Source organism: Pan troglodytes, chromosome X, assembly GCF_028858775.2.
Source record: "Pan troglodytes isolate AG18354 chromosome X, NHGRI_mPanTro3-v2.0_pri, whole genome shotgun sequence".
NCBI classification, from domain to species: domain Eukaryota; kingdom Metazoa; phylum Chordata; class Mammalia; order Primates; family Hominidae; genus Pan; species Pan troglodytes.
In genome coordinates this window covers 99444012-99464309 of record NC_072421.2, presented here as the reverse complement: position 1 = coordinate 99464309, position 20298 = coordinate 99444012, and the positions used below count along the sequence as shown (strand labels likewise).

The window sequence follows — 20298 nt, the reverse complement described above, 5'->3', positions numbered from 1 at the left end:
TAAGGAAGAAGAGTAGAATAAGGGCTTATGGCCCAGTCATTTAAGGAGGCTTCCCAGAGGTTCTACATAACACTTCAAATTATATCTTATTGACCAGAATCTAGTTACATGGATACATCTTGCTGAAAGGAAGGCTGAAAAACATAGTCTTTTAACTGGGTACATTGCTCAAGATCTGTAACTAAGTAAAAAGAAGATATTTGATATTGGGCAGCAATTAGGAATCCATTTCAAAAACAAGAATCTAAAAGTTATTGGCTTCTAAATTTAGCATTATTTTCATTTTAACTGACATTTAGAGATTTGAAATCATGTGAGTCTGTACCAAGTTTGACTAAATATATTAACACACGTGAGTGCCATCCTCAAATTCAGAAAGGTGTAAATTTTGAATGACTCTTTTATTGAATAAACAAAGTCATATTATATCTTTTTTCAGGGTGAAAAACATGCTCAAAATGTTAGTTTTTATTTTCAAATGCATGGGGAACAAAATGAAGTGCCTGGTAAGAAAATGAAGATGCATGTTGAGAATTTTCAGGTGAGTGATGTGTGTTGGTATTGTAATCCAAACTTTGAGTTATTGAATCTTTCCAACAAGATTGTGCCTATTTCAGGTGCATAGGTATGAAGGAGTGGACAAAAACAAATTTTGTGATCTCTGCAACATGATGTTTAGCTCTCCACTTATTGCTCAGTCTCACTATGTGGGAAAGGTCCATGCTAAAAAACTGAAGCAATTAATGGAGGAACATGATCAGGCATCTCCATCAGGATTTCAACCAGAGATGGGTAAGGTTCCATTCACCTCTTGATCTTCAATGCAGGATCTACCTATCATGTTTTGTCTAACTCTGCCATATCCTTTTTAGTGGGGGAGACTTTCACCCCAGTTGAAATAACTTGATTATTATTCTTCTTCCCAGTTAATCTCTGTGTCTGTCTTTGTCATTTAATATGGAGATTTTAATTGCTAGTTGATTTTTAAGAAATGTTGTGACCTCTCCTTTTCAGTTCACCAAATTCAAACAAAAGCAAGTGATTTGCTATACTGCTATAAAGAAACAACAGTAAGCAGCTGGAGCTTTGTCAGTTTCTTTTTTTTTTTTTTTAGGTAGACACTTTGTTCCACCTTTACTCTTTTTTTTTATAATGTCTTTTTTTTATTATTATACTTTAAGTTCTAGGGTACATGTGCACATTGTGCAGGTTAGTTACATATGTATACATGTGCCATGCTGGTGCGCTGCACCCACTAACTCGTCATCTAGCATTAGGTATATCTCCCAATACTATCCCTCCCCCCTCCCCCCACCCCACAACAGTCCCCAGAGTGTGATATTCCCCTTCCTGTGTCCATGTGATCTCATTGTTCAATTCCCACCTATGAGTGAGAATATGCGGTGTTTGGTTTTTTGTTCTTGCGATAGTTTACTGGCAATGATGATTTCCAATTTCATCCATGTCCCTACAAAGGACATGAACTCATCATTTTTTAATCAAATAATAAAATCTTCACTTTTTACTTCTTCCCCTTGGCGTCTTTTTTGCGTTAGTATTTTCCAAAACATTATCTCATATGAGTGTTCAAATCAATGTCTTCACCATAATGTAGTTATGTGTTTCCTACTAACTGTAGGCAAAAAAAAAAGTTACTGACTCTCTTTCTATTATGACAGCCTATTTCTTTCTTCCTATAAATAAGAAGTACTACCAGCATCATCAGTTAGTTACTGAGTACTTATTTTATGTTAAATCCTGAAAATACAGGGAATTATAAAAACATTGCGTCTTTCCTTCTCCTGGTGATGTTGGGTCACCAGCACATATGAGAAAACTGACTCAAAGTTGCCCAAGATGGCAGAGTATACCCCGGAAAACCCAACTTGTATTTTTATAAATGGATGTGCTAGAACAAGAAAAGATGATTAATCCTCTGTAGTAAATAATTTACCACATTCTTTGTAGCTTCAACACTTTAGGACTAAGGCATGCCTGCCATGGAAAATTCACCAACATCAATTTTGAACTCATAGTATAATTTGAACTCATCAATTTTGAACTCATAGTCACCCAGCAAAGTCAATGCCACAAGATATGTTATTAAAACTTTTATTTTCTTAATAAATGAAGCCAGAATTATTTTTTTAAATTTAGTCTCTAATTTTTATACATTTTTTCTGCCTGTCATTCAAAAGATAGACAGAATCAGTGTGCCCTAAAAGAAAAAACATCTTATAAAAGCTTTATCTTCAGTCCCAAAATTTATCAACTTGGGCTCAGAGAGGAGGATAAATAAAAGAGCTATGAAATACTGGAATTGTAGGAACATGTATAGTTTTATAGTCTTAAACAACTGCATAGATTTTATTCTGATGCAGACATCACAAATGTAGAATGAATAGATGCCTTACTTTGTTACTCAAGAAAGACTAACTTAGAAGTTAATATCATATGTTTTATCCTCACTAATTTTAAAGAATCATAAGATGGCTATCATACTTTCATTGATTTTTGTATGAATATAATCAGGCAATGCCTAATACAGAATACTACTTCCTTCTCATATCAAACTTGGTGACAAATTCATATTCACACTTCCATTCTCACAGAAGGAAATTCTTTTTTACTTTAGAAGCTTTATCCAGCAGCTGTCTGTTGAAAAAAAAAGTCCAGGGAGTGGGTTTTTAGAGAATTATAAATTTCCCTAGTACTTTACAATAAATGCAGTTCTAATATCTGAAAATGTGTTTATCACTTCTTATTACAACTATTTCAGCAGGAGTGCCTCTTACTACTTCTGCAGAGTCAACATTCCTGAAGCCCCTTCCTGTCAAGCCTCCTCCAGGTGGGATTAAAGACAAGACTATGCCTTCCTCTCCCAGCAGTGATTTGGGTTTGAATAATCAGAGCAAATTTTGCAAGCTCTATCCTGCTTCCTTTAATAGTCCAGTAATGACTCAACAACATTATGTTGGGAAAAAAAAACACAAAAGAAATGAAGCCTGGGAGACATTTTTAGACAAAATAAGAGAGAAATCTCTTCCAGCAAAATCAAATGTAAATGGTAAACATAAAATTATCCCAAAACTTTTTCATAGGAAGTTTGTGTTTTATAAAACATACTAGCTTATTTACATACCATTTTACTCTTCTTGAGTGAGAGGTTGATAGTATTCATGGAATCATAGAATTTTATAAGGACTTACAAGTCCATCTAACTCGATCTGTTCATTTCCTAGGAAATGAGAACCTGAATGGTTTAGATGACCCCTCTTAATTTTAGAATCAAACATAGGAATTCTCATGGTTTCATGTTATTTTAGGTAAATAAGGATCCTTAGGTATATACATAAGGAAGCATTTTAAATTAATATCATGTGGTTATATCATTTTTACTAAGTATGTTTTAAGTGTCTCTTTGGTGCTAGGCTAGTCATTCTTGGGAATACAGTTCCCTAAAGGAGCGAGCGTGTAAACTAGTTAGGTTAATAATAATACTTCATTGCAAGAGCCGACAGGCGCATTTTTGTGTACATATTTTTGGTAACTAGATAAGTGAAGCATAATGGTCCAGAAAAATCTTCATATATTTAGATGATTTTCAGTGGATAGAAGTGGGAAGAAGAAAGGATGAACCAAAGGGCTTGGAGCTAAGAGTGGCAAGAATTCAGGCACAGTAAAGAGACTGATCCTGACTGGAGTGATCCACTTGCTCTTCTAACCATATTTTTTTTTCATTTTTCCCCCCACAGGCACCTTCTCACTACTAGTGTATTTTATTCCCCTTTCATATTCTCTCTTCCACCCACTTCTTTTCCTCCACTCACTATTATTTTTCAGTTCTTTCTTTACCCAGCCTTTCTCCTTCATGTGAAAACATTCATTCTTCTCTCCTCCTTGAAGCTCTATTCTTTGTCATATGTAACTCTTTATGCTTTGGTTCTTCTCCTCTATTTCTGTTTCTTTTTTGTTTTCTCTATGGGCTCTTTTTTTATTCATTACCTAAATGTAGGTATTCCCATGGTTTCATCCTTGACCTTACTCTACAAACACGATTTCTATTTCCCTGATTTCATTTCTCATCTGTATGCTTATGACCTTTCTGTCAAGTATTAGATTCACATATCCAAATGGCAGCTACTGCTTCACCTGGATGCCTCATAGCCATTTCAAATCCACCTAGTCATTCAAAGTAGAAACCCACAGGTAACTATGAACCCCCAAACACCACCTTCTTAACTTCATATATTTAATGAAGCACCAAGCTGTGACTCTTCTACCTCCTGAATACTACTCTCCCCTTATCTCCAGCCCTGCGCTTCCCACATTAGTTCAGGTCCTCAAGATCTTTCCTAGAGGTTTGCTACTCAGTGTGTGGGTTGTGGATCAACACCATTGGCATCACCTGGGAACTTGTTAGAACAAGGACTCTCAGGCCCCACTGCAGACCTACGGAATCAGAATCTGCATTTTAACAAGATCTGTAGGTGATTTGTACTGAATAAGTTTTGAGAAGTGATTGCCACAACCTCCTAACTACTCTTTCTGCCTCCAGTTTTGTTTCCCCAAACCCACCCCCAATTTAACCACTAGAGTGTTTGACTTAAAGTGTAAGTATTTCCATGTCATTCCCCTTCTTTAAAACCCTTCATTGTTCCTTCATCTTCTAAATATAAAATCTAAGCTTCATAGCTCTCCACCATCTTGTTTCTGCCTGCCTTCTCCAGGCTTATCCCCTGCTACTTCCTGGCATGATCTATGTGGGTCAGTACCTGCAAACTACATATGGTTGCCAGAAACTATTACCCTGTTTTTTGTGTCTGTGCCCTCGTTCATGCTGCCACTTTGTCTGGAATATCCCTATAACACTTCCCCTGGCTAACTCCCCCTCATTCAATTACTTCAGGGTTAATCTTATGTGCTTCCTTAACCTGCATTTCTAAGTATCTCTGCATGTGTCTGTCTCCAATTAGAATGTAAGGTCTTTGAGGCAAGGGACTTCATCTAATTCATCTATATTTCCAGTGCTATAGATAGAAACTCGCACAGAAATAGGACCACTTCAATAAAGATTAGCTTAATACATGCATCAGATAACTATTAATTATCTTTATTTGTTGAGTGCTTATCCTGTTTTCTGGTCTTTCAGGTTTCTACTTAGTGTGATTCAGCATATCCCAGAAAGTTACATAGAGATACGTGTTTTTATCTAGGATTATGAAGAATGTTGATTTAGGCAAGTGTAGAAATACAAGTGCTAGGGCTTCTGAAAGTAGGAGTATATGTTCAGAGAAATGACAACTTTCACTTGTTAAGGTATTTTTCCTGTTGCTAGGTTGAGTGTATCTGAAATAAGGGGCTTCTAATTTTCTAGCATTAGGTAAATTTGAACTGAATTAACTATGAGAAGTGTGTGCACTCCTGTCACTTCTAAATGGGGGGGCCATTTTGGCACCCTGAAGTTTTAATGTTATTAGAATGATGAAAGAAGGATTTTGGTGAAATTATCATCTGATGGTGGAGGAGAGGGGATGATCATCAGCATAATTTAATCCAGTCATTGGAATCACTTTACATTAGCCTCTGAAGCTAGAGCTCAATAGATTTTTCAACCCTACCTTGGCTCTTTCATTTTGAGAGCAGTAAACATTTGAACATTAAAAAATACCTGGAGAATTTTAACTAGCTAATGACAATTTCAAAGAACAGTAACAGCAGATGCCCTCATTACAAGTGAGTAAGTGGTAATAATTTAACATATGCCACCTTAACTGTTTCACTCATCACCCATTTTCTTCTGTCTGCCTTCCTCTCCATCTGCTATTGTTTATGTATGTTTCTCTCATATCTAATCTTTCTCTTTTTCTTCATCATTCTCACTGCTTTCTTCATGTCCCTCATCCAGCTCAGATCTTATTAGCACAGGAATGGCTACCATAACGATATGGAACTAAAGTATGTATGTATTTTTTATTTATTATATTTGTTTTGTTTATCTTACTAATTTTTGGCCCCATTATTGCACTCAGATGCCTCACCTTCACCTATAACTCAACATACCTAAAACGGAATTAATAATCTCTACAGTCAACTTGAATTTCTCAAGTTTTCTGTCTTTGCTAGTAGTTCCAATGTTTATTAGTCACCTACACTTGAATCTTTTAGGCTGTCTTTGACTACTTAATTATCTATATCCTATCCATTAGCAAATCTTATCAAATCTTAGAACTATTTCTCCTTTCTGTAGCCATTCATTACATTTCTACTACCATCACCTCACACCTTAATGCTGTAACAACCTTCTGGAAAGCTTACTTGTACCTCATTGTTATTCTCTCACTCCCTAGTAGCAGGATTTCAACCCTGGATCAGTTCCACCCTATACATTTTCTACTTCTGCCTAAAGCCTACTGAGTGATGCTGTGGAAAATTATAAACTATAGAGATTGGGTATGTTTTCAGAGTCTTGGTACCTAACCTCTTTGGACCTTTAGTCCTACTTAATCTGTTTCCTTTTCCTTCACTTTCCCCTTAGCGACAATTTTAAACCTATATCATTCTTCAAGACTCTCTTCCCCCGCTACACTCCTTCTCTTCACACTTCTCAGACAAGCTCCTTTGTGATTTCATCAAGAAAAATTTGGCCATCAGATGTGGATTACTACCAAGTATCTTGGTTTAACTAAATCCTCCTGTAACCCTTAGTTCTCCTTTAACTACTACATTCTCCCCTTCCCTTCTTAACCAAGTTATTTTTAAAATGTAGTACACTCTTACTGTCTCCACTTATTATTTACTCAACTCACTGCCGTTCTTTGGTGCTTATTCCCTCAGCCTTCACACCACCAGTCTACCACCTCACTGTAACTACTACTCACAGTGGCAAAGTGACTTCTAAATTTGTAAGTCCAATGAACATCTTTATTTAGCTCCTTTGACATCACTCTCTCCTGTTCATTCTTATAATTTGCTGTCCTTTGCTTTGGTGGACTTTTCATAGGCTCATCTTTCTCTACCATCTTTCTTTAAAGAATGGCATTCTCCAGGGTTTTATCAGTGTGTTGCTATTCCTGTGCCCACCCATACATTATCTTCAGGAGATTTCATCCACTCTGATTATTTTGACTATCCACCCCCGCGTTCTGACATCTCCAAAATCTCTCTGACCTATCTTCTGCCTTTCATACTCCTGTATATAACTGCCTGTTGGACGCCTTTACATGAAAGTTTTGTAGCTATCTTAGACCCTGTGTTCAAACTTACACTATTCACCATTGCCTACTCTCCCACCCATTAAAACAACACATACATCTGAAGTTCCAATTTCAGTTAATGGGATCACCACCCAACCACTTACCAAATTAGGTTTCTGGGAATTATTTTAGACTTCTCTAGATTCTTTCCTCTCCCCAATCCATCACAGTCATTCTGTCGCTAACTTTTGCCAGTTTTAAAGTTAAATGTTACACCAATCTCCCTGCTTCTTTCTACCCCTACTGAGACCCATCTAGTCCATGTCCTCATTATGTCTTGCTTGATCTCCTTACTTCTAGGCTTACTCTTCTTCAATTAATCCTTTGTATTGCAGCCACAGAAGAGACTCATCTAAAACACACAATTGACCAACCACGTCACTTAATACATAAACCACTTCAAGGTTTCCCAAAGCACAGAATAAAAAATTTAGGCTCCTTAGCATAACATATAAGTCTTTCTTTGATCTGACCCATTTTGCCTCTTCCCATCTCTTTCTCTTATGTTTTACTCTACAACAATTCCAAATTTTAAGAAGTTCCTGTAAGCACGTCTATGCTTTTTTCATGAATTTTTGTACCTAAAACACTCTTCTCAACTCTTTTCAGGTTAACTATTCATCATCCCTCCAAGTTTAGCTAAGACATTATCTCTTCCAGTAGCCTTTTTCAGACCCCCGTATTATGCTAAGTGCCCCTGCTTCTTTGTGCTCGCATACCTCTTAAACATACCTCTCTTACTTTTACCAAGTGAGACGGAAATTTTTTGTTCATGTATCTTTCTCACACTGGATTTGTGAACAACTTGGCTGTTTCATTCATCTTGTATCCCTGGCATCTAACCTGATGCTTGGTGCCACATAGATATTCAGTATTTGTTAAACCAATTATTTGGATTCAACACATTGTGCTGATTTCTGTCTCTGCCATACTTGATATTATTTTCATCCCCTGGAATGCCCTTACCTGCTTTCTTACAAATTCAAATCTTTTCTGTCCTCAAAGATCCATCACAACTTCTCTTACTGTTCTAGTTCTTTGTGTTCTCCCCTTTCTCTGATTTCTCATAGGCTTTACTGTTCATTGACAATTGATACAATTATAGCCCCTCAAGGGAATTAGCTTCTCTGAGACAAAGGATTATATTTTATTCTGCAGTATCCTTCTTAGTGCTTTATATGGTAATGAGGGCATAATTTTTTCTCAATTCATATTTGCAAATTGTTTATTGAGAGTCAGTGTTGTATAGAGGGATAAACATAGATTTGGAGATACAGTCACTTGCCAAGTTGCACCGCAGATTCCTCTGGTATAAAATGAAAATAATGTGACTCTACAGGATTGAATAATAATTAACTGAAGTAGTATATATAGTACCCATCGCAGAATAGGTTTGTAACAAATGTTAGGTTTGTAAAAATGTTTTGTCCTGTCATAATTTTAAAATAGGTAAATTGGACATTTTCTGTTTTTCTTTATAACATAAATCCGATATTCACATGCAGTTTTTTTCCAACTTTTATTTTAAGTTCATGGGTGCATGTGCAGATGTGAAGGTTCGTTATATAAGTAAATGTGTGCCATGGTGGTTTTGCTGCACAGATCATCCCATCACCTAGGTATTAAGCCCAGCGTCCATTAGCAATTCTTCCTGACAGCTGCAGTTTTGATTATGTGCAGCTCTCAATTGGCTTTTCCCCGTTTAAGATGTTAGACCAGTGGTTCTCAGCCTTGACTAATTAGAATCATGTGAGGAGCTTTTAGAACTCCCATTGCTCAGGCCAACCCTCCAATCAATTAAATTACCATCTCTGGGACTTACACATTTGTGTTTTGTTTTCTCTTTTTTGACTCCCTAAGTGATTTTTATATGGAGCCAAGATTGAAAACAGTGTTAGACACACACTTTCCCAATTTATGCTTTGAAAACAAAGACCTTAGTTCAGAGACTTATGAGATAGGGTTATGATTAGGGGAAGAGTAGGCCCCACAAGTTTCAGGTTAGTGAAGATTCTGAAGGGTACAAGCGATAAAGGAGCCTGAGTTTCTGGGTGAACTCAGAAACAAGGAATCCTGGAAGGGCTGAGAGCAGAACAGCCAAGAACAGAACAGAACCTCGGAATAGTCTCTGAAATAAAAGAGTGGAGAGTATAAGAAACAGAATGGAGGCAGGCCCCAGGAGGATTCATTCAGGAATTCTGACCTTGGGGCCATAAATAGGTTTCATATCTTCACAGAAAGGGTTTACACAACTTTTGTATATCATTTTCTGAGATGTCTGAATCCTAGAAAAAGATAAAGAACATCAGTATGTGAAAAAGCCAAGGGCTAAGGTAATGGTAATCAGACTACAGTTCTAGAAATGCCTCTGGATCTTTAATACATGACTGGCAGCTCTTCTAAACCTCTATGTTACCTCTATTAGAATATTATTTCTGATGTAGTTTGTGGAGAAACAAAGCAGGAATGGAGGAGAACACTGTATACAGTATACTTTATAAGCACTAAATAAATATGTAAAAACTCTGAAATATAATCTGAGTTTATAGTCATAATGAAGATTATTAGCTCAATAATCTAGGGTAGAGGTGTCCAATCTTTCGGCTTCCATGGGCCACGTTGGAAGAAGAATTACCTTGGGCCACACATAAAATACACTAACACTAACAATAACTGATGAGTTAAAAAAGTCACATAAAAATCTCATAATGTTTTAAGAACATTTGTGAATTTGTGTTAAGTCACATTCAAAGACACATTGGGCCACATGTGGCCTGTGGGCTGCAAGTTGGACAAGCTTGATCTAGGGCAAGTGCTCAACAGTGGCTGCACAGTTAAATCGTGTGTAAAGCTTTCAAAAAGTAAGGGTGCCTAATTCCACTCCTAGAGATTCTGATTTAATTGGTCTGACATGGAGCTGTAACATCAATATTTTTAAATTTTTCCGTATGATTCTAATGTGTAACCAGCATTGAGAACCACTAATCCAGAGGAAACCAGGACTCCTGCTTATCTTGCACAACTTGGGTACCCTCAAAATATATCGTATTGGCAAAGTTAATCTGAGCCTAAGTTCCAGCACCTGTAAAAGATGGTACGAATTTCCTAAAAGAGGTTGTGAATATGTACTCTCCTGGGTTTAGTCCTTAGCTTTGCAAGAAGTCCAAAATCTTCAAGATGATCAGCCTCAAATCAGGGACTCACTAACCGCAAACAAACTTGAAAGTGGCTGATAACTAACTGGAAAGATATTACTTTAATATGTTTCTCACAAAGCCTGTGATAATCATTTGCCATATTTGTGATCATAGAAATTTCTTGTCCCTGCCCTAGAAACATTGAATCATGTTCTCCAGGGGAGAGCCTGGGAATCTATATTTTTAACTGACACCCCAGTTGATTTTTATCAAAGAAGTCTGGGAAACATTGTACTTTAAGTTATTGTATTGTCATTCTGGTATTGATTTATGGTAAGAGGAGATACATATTTCCATTTCCTAGTTTTTCTTGATGTCTGTCATCCAGGGTATCCTTTTCTTGGTATCAAAGAATATGAAAAACCAATTATAATCAGAAAGTGACTTAGTATGCATGAAATTAGAGCATAGAAAAGGATAGTTTTGAGGGAACATTTCATTCATATTTTGACATAACCTGCTGAGTTTTCCTGGGCCCGCAATAGCCAGTAGTGCGCAGCCTCATTTTCTTCAGAGTCAGCATCTTTCTTTCCCCTTGCAAGCAGTCTCCTGTTTCTATGAATAGTCTTTGCTCAGACAAGGCCAATATACTTGATAATAATTAATTTAGCTTCTTTGAAATGATTAGGTCACTTTTTGGTTTAAAAGATTACCGTGGTTGTCCCTAAAATCTTTGCACGTACCAATTTATTTCCTCCTCCCTAGGGTCAGAATGATTTTATATTTGGCTTATGAAATGTATTAATTTCCTTCTTCTGGTCAAAGATAAAGTGGAAGGATGATGAGATTTTTAAAAAATTAATGTATCCCTTGCTTCTAATTCTACCTACAAAGCGGAATAGTGTGCTAGTTACTATATAGTTCCTAGTGTATAGCTTTTGACTCTTTTGAAGTGGTAACTAGTAGTTTTGTTTTAGAATTTTGCTTTCAGCTTTTATCCTGAGAGTGGGGCTCACTGAACCTCTCTCCTTTCTAAAATCTGTGGAAATTACTTTTGGTAACTAAGGCACTGCAGTGATCTCAGGTAAGAGAGTAAAAAATTTGCCTTTATTTGTTTTTAATGTTTTGGGACGTTTCAGGTTTTGGTTGGGTGGAAACAGAGTTGGGGCAAACAAAAAGAGGCTGGTTAAGAGATTCAGAGGCAAAGGTTGGTTGGCCATGCTAAATTTCAGGTGCCTGTTGCACCTCCATGTAGCAACAGTAAGTAGACAGATAGCAGATTCTTAGGGAAGAAGTTAAGCTAGAGAAGCAGTGTGGTGTGGTGTAAAGAATTCTGGGCATTCAATTAAGAGGTGTGGGCTCTGAGAGGCTAACACTACTACTAACTTGCTCTGTGACTTTGACCAAGTCATTTGACCTCTCTGGGCCCCATCTTTATTGGAAAATGTCAAGTAGATGGTCTCTAATAAATTCTTGTCCAGTTCTAACATTATGTGATTCTAAATGTATTTATACTGACCTTCTTAACTTGAACTCTTTGTTTTTTCAGCATTTAGTATGAGAACCTATGTTTGCCATATTTGTAGTATTGCTTTTACATCTTTAGATATGTTCCGGTCCCACATGCAAGGAAGTGAACATCAAATTAAGTAAGTATTTTTGCCAAAATTTTCCTATGATGCCAAAGACCAGAGCTTCTAGTCAAGCACTCTTTGATGTATTTTACAAACTTCTTAGGCATTCATGTCCCTATGGGTTTAACCTGGGTATGGTTGGCAATATTTGTAACATATTGCATACTAGTGTCCCTCAGGGGTTCTAGTTTTAGTTCTAGTAATGATAGTGTACTGGCAAACCTGGCTAACTGGCACCCCTCCTGACTAGAGAGCAGTGTTCTTTGGAGAGATGCTAAAGGATCACTCTCACACTAACCACACAAATGCAGAGAATTTCTGGAAGGTTTGCTTGGTTCCAGGGATTCAGTGACCCAGTCACCATTTTTCCAGTGATGTATAGTGGTTAAGAACAGAGGTCTTGCTATTAGATGGACCTGGATTAGAATACCAGATCCATTTTTCTACCAAGTGTATAACTTTGGTCAGTTCTTATATAAGATTGTTATGATGAAATATAATATGTGTAAGGTGCCTGCCCTGGCACATAGTAGGAGTTCAATAAATATTTAGTCCATTTTATTCTGTTATTTCAAGGAGAGGAGAATTGAATGGACAGTTGGAGATTGGTTAGTTCAGGTAGCAAAGGGTATTTGACTATTTATCTTTGTATTGATGCTTTTAAAGTCAAGACATAGAGCCAGGCCTGGTGGCTTATGCCTGTAATCCCAGCACTGTGGGAGGAAGAGCCAAGGAGTTTGAGGTCAAGCCAGGGCAACATAGTGAGACCTTATCTCTACCTGATAAAAAAGAAAAATTAGCCAGGTTTAGTGGCATGTACCCATGGTCACAGCTACTTGGGTAGCTAAGGTAGGAGGATCGCTTGAGTCCAGGGTGTTGAGGCTGCAGTGAACCATGATCACACCACTGCACTCTAACCTGGGCAACAGAGTAAGACCCTGTCTCAAGAAAATAAATAAAATAAAATGAATAAAATAAAATCAAGACCTATTCTTTCTGTTACATTGTTTTGTTCTAGTAGAAAATATTTCTATTATTTGTATCCGAATACTTAGAAGCTAAATTGTCTGACTTACCCAATTAACCTACATTTACATTCCTTTTTTTCAGAGATGGGTTCTTGCTCTGTGGCCCAGGGTGGAGTCCAGTGGCTATTCACAGGTTCCATCATAGTGCAGTACAGCCTCTAACTCCTGGGCTCAAGAGATCCTCCTGCTTCAGCCTCAGTAGCTGGGAATACAGGCACACACACCACACCTGGCTAGATTTATAATTCAGATTTTTAAAAATCTCAAGATTACAGAATAAACACATATCACATTTATAAGATGTATATAAGGAACTAATGAAAACTTTAAAAATGATATGACATTCAAATCAGAGCATCTGTCAGGACATTAAATATTATTAGTCCCCACCCATACATTCCAACATGCCTTAACATTTTTAGTGCTACAACAACATCAGATATATCTGCTACTTTATACCCGTCTTCCCTTTCATCCCGGGCCAAAGGAAATTTCCTTTTCTTTTTTGCATAAAAATTGTGAGGTGCCTAGGAGATATATCATTTTCCATGCTCCTTTTTGGGGGGCATAGAAAGTCATGATTTATGGCTTTATAATGAGGTAGGTTCTCACTGTCCAATGTGCTTTTTTGACATAAAAATTCACAATTTATAGCTTTTATAATGAAGTAGGTTTTTAAAATCTGTTTGGGTTTTTAAATTTGTTGTTTTTGTTTTTTCAGACTAATACTTTTAAGAACAAATAAAATATTTAGAATAAAATAATCTAATAACAAGAATTTTCTACTGTCTTCTTTACAGAGAATCCATTGTTATCAATCTAGTGAAGAATTCAAGGAAGACACAAGACTCTTACCAAAATGAGTGTGCAGATTACATCAATGTGCAGAAAGTCAGAGGACTAGAGGCCAAGACTTGTTTCAGAAAGATGGAAGAGAGTTCTTTGGAAACCCGTAGATACAGAGAAGTGGTCGATTCCAGACCCAGACATAGAATGTTTGAACAAAGACTCCCATTTGAGACTTTCCGGACATACCCAGCACCATACAATATTTCACAAGCAATGGAAAAGCAGTTACCTCATTCAAAGAAGACATATGACTCTTTCCAAGATGAACTTGAAGATTACATCAAAGTACAGAAAGCCAGAGGACTAGATCCAAAGACTTGTTTCAGAAAGATGAGAGAGAACTCTGTGGATACTCATGGGTACAGAGAAATGGTTGATTCTGGACCCAGATCAAGAATGTGTGAGCAAAGATTTTCACATGAGGCTTCCCAGACCTACCAACGACCATACCATATTTCACCAGTGGAAAGCCAGTTACCTCAGTGGCTACCAACCCATTCAAAGAGGACATATGATTCTTTCCAAGATGAACTTGAAGATTACATAAAAGTGCAGAAAGCCAGAGGACTAGAGCCAAAAACTTGTTTCAGAAAGATAGGAGATAGCTCTGTAGAAACACACAGGAACAGAGAAATGGTTGATGTCAGACCCAGACATAGAATGTTGGAGCAAAAGCTCCCATGTGAGACCTTCCAGACCTATTCAGGACCATACAGTATTTCACAAGTAGTGGAAAACCAGTTACCTCATTGCTTACCAGCTCATGATAGCAAACAGAGACTAGATTCTATTAGCTACTATCAACTCACCAGAGACTGTTTCCCAGAAAAACCAGTACCCTTGAGCCTTAATCAGCAAGAAAATAACTCTGGCTCATACAGTGTAGAATCTGAAGTTTACAAGCACCTCTCTTCAGAAAACAATACTGCTGACCATCAAGCAGGTCATAAACGGAAACATCAGAAGAGAAAACGACACCTAGAAGAAGGCAAAGAAAGGCCAGAGAAAGAGCAGTCCAAGCATAAAAGGAAAAAGAGTTATGAAGATACAGATTTAGACAAAGACAAGAGCATCAGACAAAGGAAAAGAGAGGAGGATAGAGTCAAGGTCAGTTCAGGAAAGCTTAAGCATCGAAAAAAGAAAAAAAGCCATGATGTACCCTCCGAGAAAGAAGAACGTAAGCACAGGAAAGAGAAAAAGAAATCTGTTGAAGAAAGGACAGAAGAGGAAATGCTTTGGGATGAGTCTATTCTTGGATTTTGAATGTTTAGTTTTGTTTACCCAAGGTTGAATTGAAAAAAAAAAACACAGTCAATATGGATTTAGAAAAAGGAACACCTGATGAAGAAAAGGAGAGGTAGATACAGTCAGTGTCACTTCAGGACACTTAGGTTTTTTTTGTATAAAAATTTAAATTGAATTAAAAGAAGGAAAAAAAAAGCCCAAACTTAACCTCTGAGAAAGAACATAAGAACTCAAGGAGAACATAAGAGAAAAGGAAACCTGTTACAGAAAAGACAAGAATCTGTGTTTTGGAATGAGTCTATTCTTGGGTATTGAACTTTTAGTTTTGTTTGCCCAAGGATTAATTGAGGAAATCAGCTAAGAAAATGGACTTTAGACAAAAGCAAGAGGATCAGATGAAGAAAAGGAGAGGTAGATACAGTCAGTGTCACTTCAGGAAAGCTATTTAAAAAAACTTGAAATTTAATTGAAAGAAGAAACAACAACAAAAAAGCCTAAACCTAGCCTCTGAACAACACTAACATGAGAACACAAGAACTTAAGAGAAAAAGAAACCTACTCAAGAAAAGACAGAAGAGACAGTGATTTGGGATGAGTCTACTCTAGGATTTTCAACTTTTTAGTTTTGTTCCTTCAAAGTTGAAGGAAAAAAAGTTTGGTTTTATAAAATTCATGTTATTGTAATTTTTCTAGGTGGATGGCTACTTTAATCTCTAAAAAAGCCAAGTGAAGTAAAAGTATTCAGTATGCCTTTTCCTCAAGTTACTTTCCTTCATTTTCTTAAAAAAGAAAAAAAATTATTAAATGTTTCTCACATATCTCACATATAATGTAATTTCCCTAAATGAAGTTGTCTCTACTTCTGCTCATCAAATTGCTGTGATAGTGAATTATTTATTCATGGGAGATAATTTATTTTAAAGGACAGAATTACCAAGCATTACAAAATCAGTTCTTTGCTTGGTTTTGTGTTAGTGTTGGTGGTATTTTATTGTTGTTTTTCTGTGTTTATGTGTCTCAGCTTTCTCTAAGGAATATGTATGAAATAACTTAAACTGATTTTTTCTTTGTTAAATCTAATTTGCAGTGTATTTTTGCATTTTCTAGTTCTGAAAGTGGAAAATGAAACAGTCTATAATAAACTTAGATGATATATAGTTTTAAAACGGTCTCAAAAAGTACTGATATAAGATCAGTCTATATTCTGGAAATGTTTATATTAAAGTGTTTTAATTTCTACATATTGTTTTATGTAAATGATCATTTCCCATCCAAAATTATTATTTTGGGAGTTGGAGGGGCAATAATTAAACAGTTGGCACTTAATACCTCTGAGGAGATCACACTGTGAAGTTGTAATAATTTTATATTTTCTATATCTTATCTCACAGAGGCTGATACTGAGTCTCAAACTCAGTTTAAGGTTAGGAAAATATGACCAATTAAATGGTTGAAACCGAAGAAGGAAGAATTGGTAAGTGGTAGAGGACCAGAGGGTGTTACCTTTGAATTGTTTGATTTTGACAAATTTTTTACGCTGGTGCTCCCTTTATTTATGAGCAGTACCACTAAGTATTTGAGGATCACAATGGGATAGCAGACAGTGTAATAATGGCCTGTGAATCTAAATTCCAGGATTCTGGTCTCAGTTGCACCATCAAGTTGCTCTGTGACCTTGTGAGAATACCATTAGAATCCAACTTGGAATCACTAGGAATATGAGAAGTAGGCTTTGTGTTCTCTTCATGTGTTAATCCTATCAAAAAACAAATTTATGTTCCACACAGTGGCTCATGCCTGTAATCCCAGCACTTTGGGTGGCTGGGGCAGGAGAATCACCTGAGTCCATGAGTTTAAGAACTGCCTGGGCAACATAGTGAGATCCTGTCTCTATTTTTTAAAGATAACAAAATAAATTTAGATGGTGACATATCTACATTTAGGCAAAGCATTTAATAGGTGACATGTCTGCATTTGGGCAAGGCATTTAATAGCTGTTCTTTGCAATTTAAATAAAATAGTAAATGTAAGCTGAAGCATAATATTATTGATTGGGTTTATACCTAGTTGAGTAAATAGTCCTAAATGGAATTAGATGCTTCCCAAATCCACTTTTCTTCCATGAGACTGTTGTTGTAAGATTATTTTATGCTACAATATCATCCCCCCTTTTAAATACATTTGGTGTATTGGTGAAAGGAGAGGGGAAAGAAGAACTAGAGTAGAATACATAGACTGCGAATCACCAAGCACAAATTGGCCAGTTATCTTTTTTGAGCACACCAAGAACTGCAGCACCTTTTCACAAAGTGCAAGATAAGATCAGTTGAATTGCCAGCATCTGTTAAATTGACGAATTCTTTCATAGAAGCTTGTATTTAAAGTTGGAGAGGACTCAAAACTATATATTATAAAAATATTCCCTAAGATACAAAATTACTCTCATCTTTTAAAAATAGATACAATGATTCATAAAAATTATCCACCCATTTTTAATCTATAGTGGATAAGTCATGCAAACTTTAAAAACCAAAACCATTTAAATTGGTGATGTGTTGAGTAGACCAAAAAGGATGTAGTGTTGATTACGGTCTTGGGACATGCACCAGTGACTTGCTCTAGAAAAGTGGTTTTCAAAAATTTTAAGACAATTTTTTGCCAAAAATAAATTTTACGTTAACCTCACCATAAAACAAATTTTACATTAACCTAAATACATAATGTTCTGGTTGAAAGTGGGGAAAGGGTCTGGAGCCCAACTTTGGCACATTTGTTATGCTCCCAACTTCTGCCTCTGAGCATTTAGAGGTAAGAGTATATGTAAGTCAAGATGTTTATGTGCAGGATCCCAAATGATCTCCACTTCTGGAATTAAGTGTTGAACTCACTAAGATGAAATTTAATGATATAAATAGTAAATCCTACATTTGGGTATTTCAATACAAAAACATATTTGAGGAAGCATAATTTAAGATATTATATGTGAAAACAATGTTGAGGATTTCATTACGTACTTGGTTTGAAAGACTAATATGCTCACCCAGACATGAAAATCACATATGGTCTAAGTCAAATATATAAGAGAATATTTGGAATAAGTTAAAAGTATCTAACTTCAGAGATAAATCCCGAACTGGGTAGAAGATACAGGGAGGCAAGTACTGGGCAAATCTGGAAAATAGTTTTCAAAAACTGGAGCTGTAGAAAAATAGAATTTACTGTCTTGTGTGCATGCATTGAACAAATAAGAGCTGACTGTCAGCATTGTGCCAGGAAGGAACTTGAAAAAAGAATGAACACACATTGTTTTTCAAAAAGCTCACAGTCCAACAGAGGAAATGGACCAATAAATAGGCAGTTACAAAATAAGTTTTATAAAGGCTTCAATCAAAGTGATGAAGGACGCTGTGGGTAGCAAAGGTAATGAGCTTAATGGGATGGGAAGAGGGCATTCAGAAAAGGCTTCCCGAAGGACATCTAAGCAGACCATTTTCTCTCAGTTCAAAGATTTATTTATTTGATATATATACATGGTTATCTAATAGGCGCTGCAAACTTAATATAGCCAAATAGAATGCTGCCTTCTGTCATTACCAATTGTTCATCTAGTTTCCCTTATTTCTGTAAAACCATCTAATTGCCTAAGCCAAAAACCATTTTTGAGCATCTCTTCTCTCCTACATTAGACCATAAGCAATTCCTCTTGATTATATCACCAAAATGTTTCTCTTAATGTTCAGTTCTCTTCATCTTTACTGTCATCACCCTACTCTGAGATATCATTATTTCTTGACCAAACTGGGAAAATAGGTTTGAGAGCAATTGAAACATTGGAAGAAGTGATCACAGGTTCTGAATTACAGATAAGTAAAGAAAACTGCACAGAATCATCAAGAGATCAGAGAGAGCTGTGGTGAACTCATCCCTTAAGGATTTCACAACTATCCACCATATGTTTTCTTCCAGAAGAAAAAATTCCACATACAGAAAGAAAACTGCTTATTTCAGAAATCAAATTGAACAGGGAAGAGAGATTGTGGGTAAGGGAAAAGGAAAGTTCAGATAGTAGCAGATGGAGGAAGAATCCAGAGAAATCAAATCCCAGAAAGTATGATAGCAAAATAAACATCCAAAGGTGAGTGTAACACCTTGAGAGACAAGACCCATAGGATGTGAACGCACAGAAACATGCATACACAAAGCAGATAAAAACTCTGACCTAGTATTTCTAAATGAGCTGAAAGAAAACATTTAAACCTTTGAAACAGTATAAATCAGAAAAAGAACACGGAAATAACAGAAGGCTATGAAACAAAAACTGACAGGACTAAGGAAATAATAATAAAAAAAAAACAAATGAAGATTAACTTGGAAGGAATACACGACACTAGAAACTGGTAACGAGAGAAATGAAGATAAACAGAATTTTAAAAATATATATACTAAAGATCGATAAAAGTAATAGATAAAAGATAGCCAACAGAGATACAATTACATTTGTTGAAATGGAGGCTGTGTTTTGCTGCCCGGAACCACTCCCCACCGCTTGCCATAACTTCTCAGGTCAGGGGCACTGACTTCTCCAAATTCTGGAGAATTGCCCTTATCTGAAGGCAACTGCCTCTTCTAAGGTTATGCAGCCCGCATCCACTGATGGAATGATGTAGGTAGACAAAAGCCAGACCTCCTGGTTCAATTTTGGGCAACTTTGAAAGGTCATCTCAGTTACCAAACTCACCACAGGATCAGCTGAGGCCTTCGTTGTGACTGTATCAGTTCAATTCTTTCTCTGCTATTCTTTCCTCCCTCACCAATTCACAAAGGTTCTTTTGAGCATACCCCTATAAATTGTCTACAATCGAATTTTTATCTCATAGTCATTTTCCCATAGAACCTTACCTAAAACGGGGGATAACAGAAGTGATCCTAGGGAACAGACCCCAAAATGGGATTTTCAGAGCAGGCAATGAGGATTCTGTCATTGGTAATAGATAAAATACTGATAATAGGTAGTCCCTGGCATGCTATGGCAGTACAGTTGTTTAAACTTTCAAGTGATACTAGTAGAAATGAATGTACATGCAAGTGTAATATCTCAAGTAATTGAGAAGATAAGGGGAAATGGCAATTATATAGAATTTGCTGACTT

At 36.5% G+C, this 20298-nt stretch overlaps 1 protein-coding gene across 8 annotated transcripts in view; it reads left to right on the top strand.

Annotated features, from left to right (window-relative positions):
* The window catches only part of ZMAT1 (zinc finger matrin-type 1), a 49741-nt gene extending 33353 nt beyond the window's left edge, over positions 1-16388 (top strand). For 2 of the 8 annotated variants that reach the window (XM_016943851.4, XM_016943847.4), the window contains exons 3-7: positions 440-541; positions 618-792; positions 2780-2848; positions 11943-12042; positions 13856-16388. In XM_016943851.4, coding sequence (XP_016799340.2) covers positions 440-541; positions 618-792; positions 2780-2848; positions 11943-12042; positions 13856-15167 — 1758 coding nt within the window. In that variant the 3' untranslated portion in view covers positions 15168-16388. Of the gene's footprint in view, positions 1-439; positions 542-617; positions 793-2779; positions 2849-4119; positions 4210-10168; positions 11478-11942; positions 12043-13855 lie in introns of those variants that run through there. The other 6 variants (XM_016943849.4, XM_054677050.2, XM_016943850.4 and 3 more) reach the window with 5 other exon arrangements.
* Positions 16389-20298: the final 3910 nt, after the last annotated feature.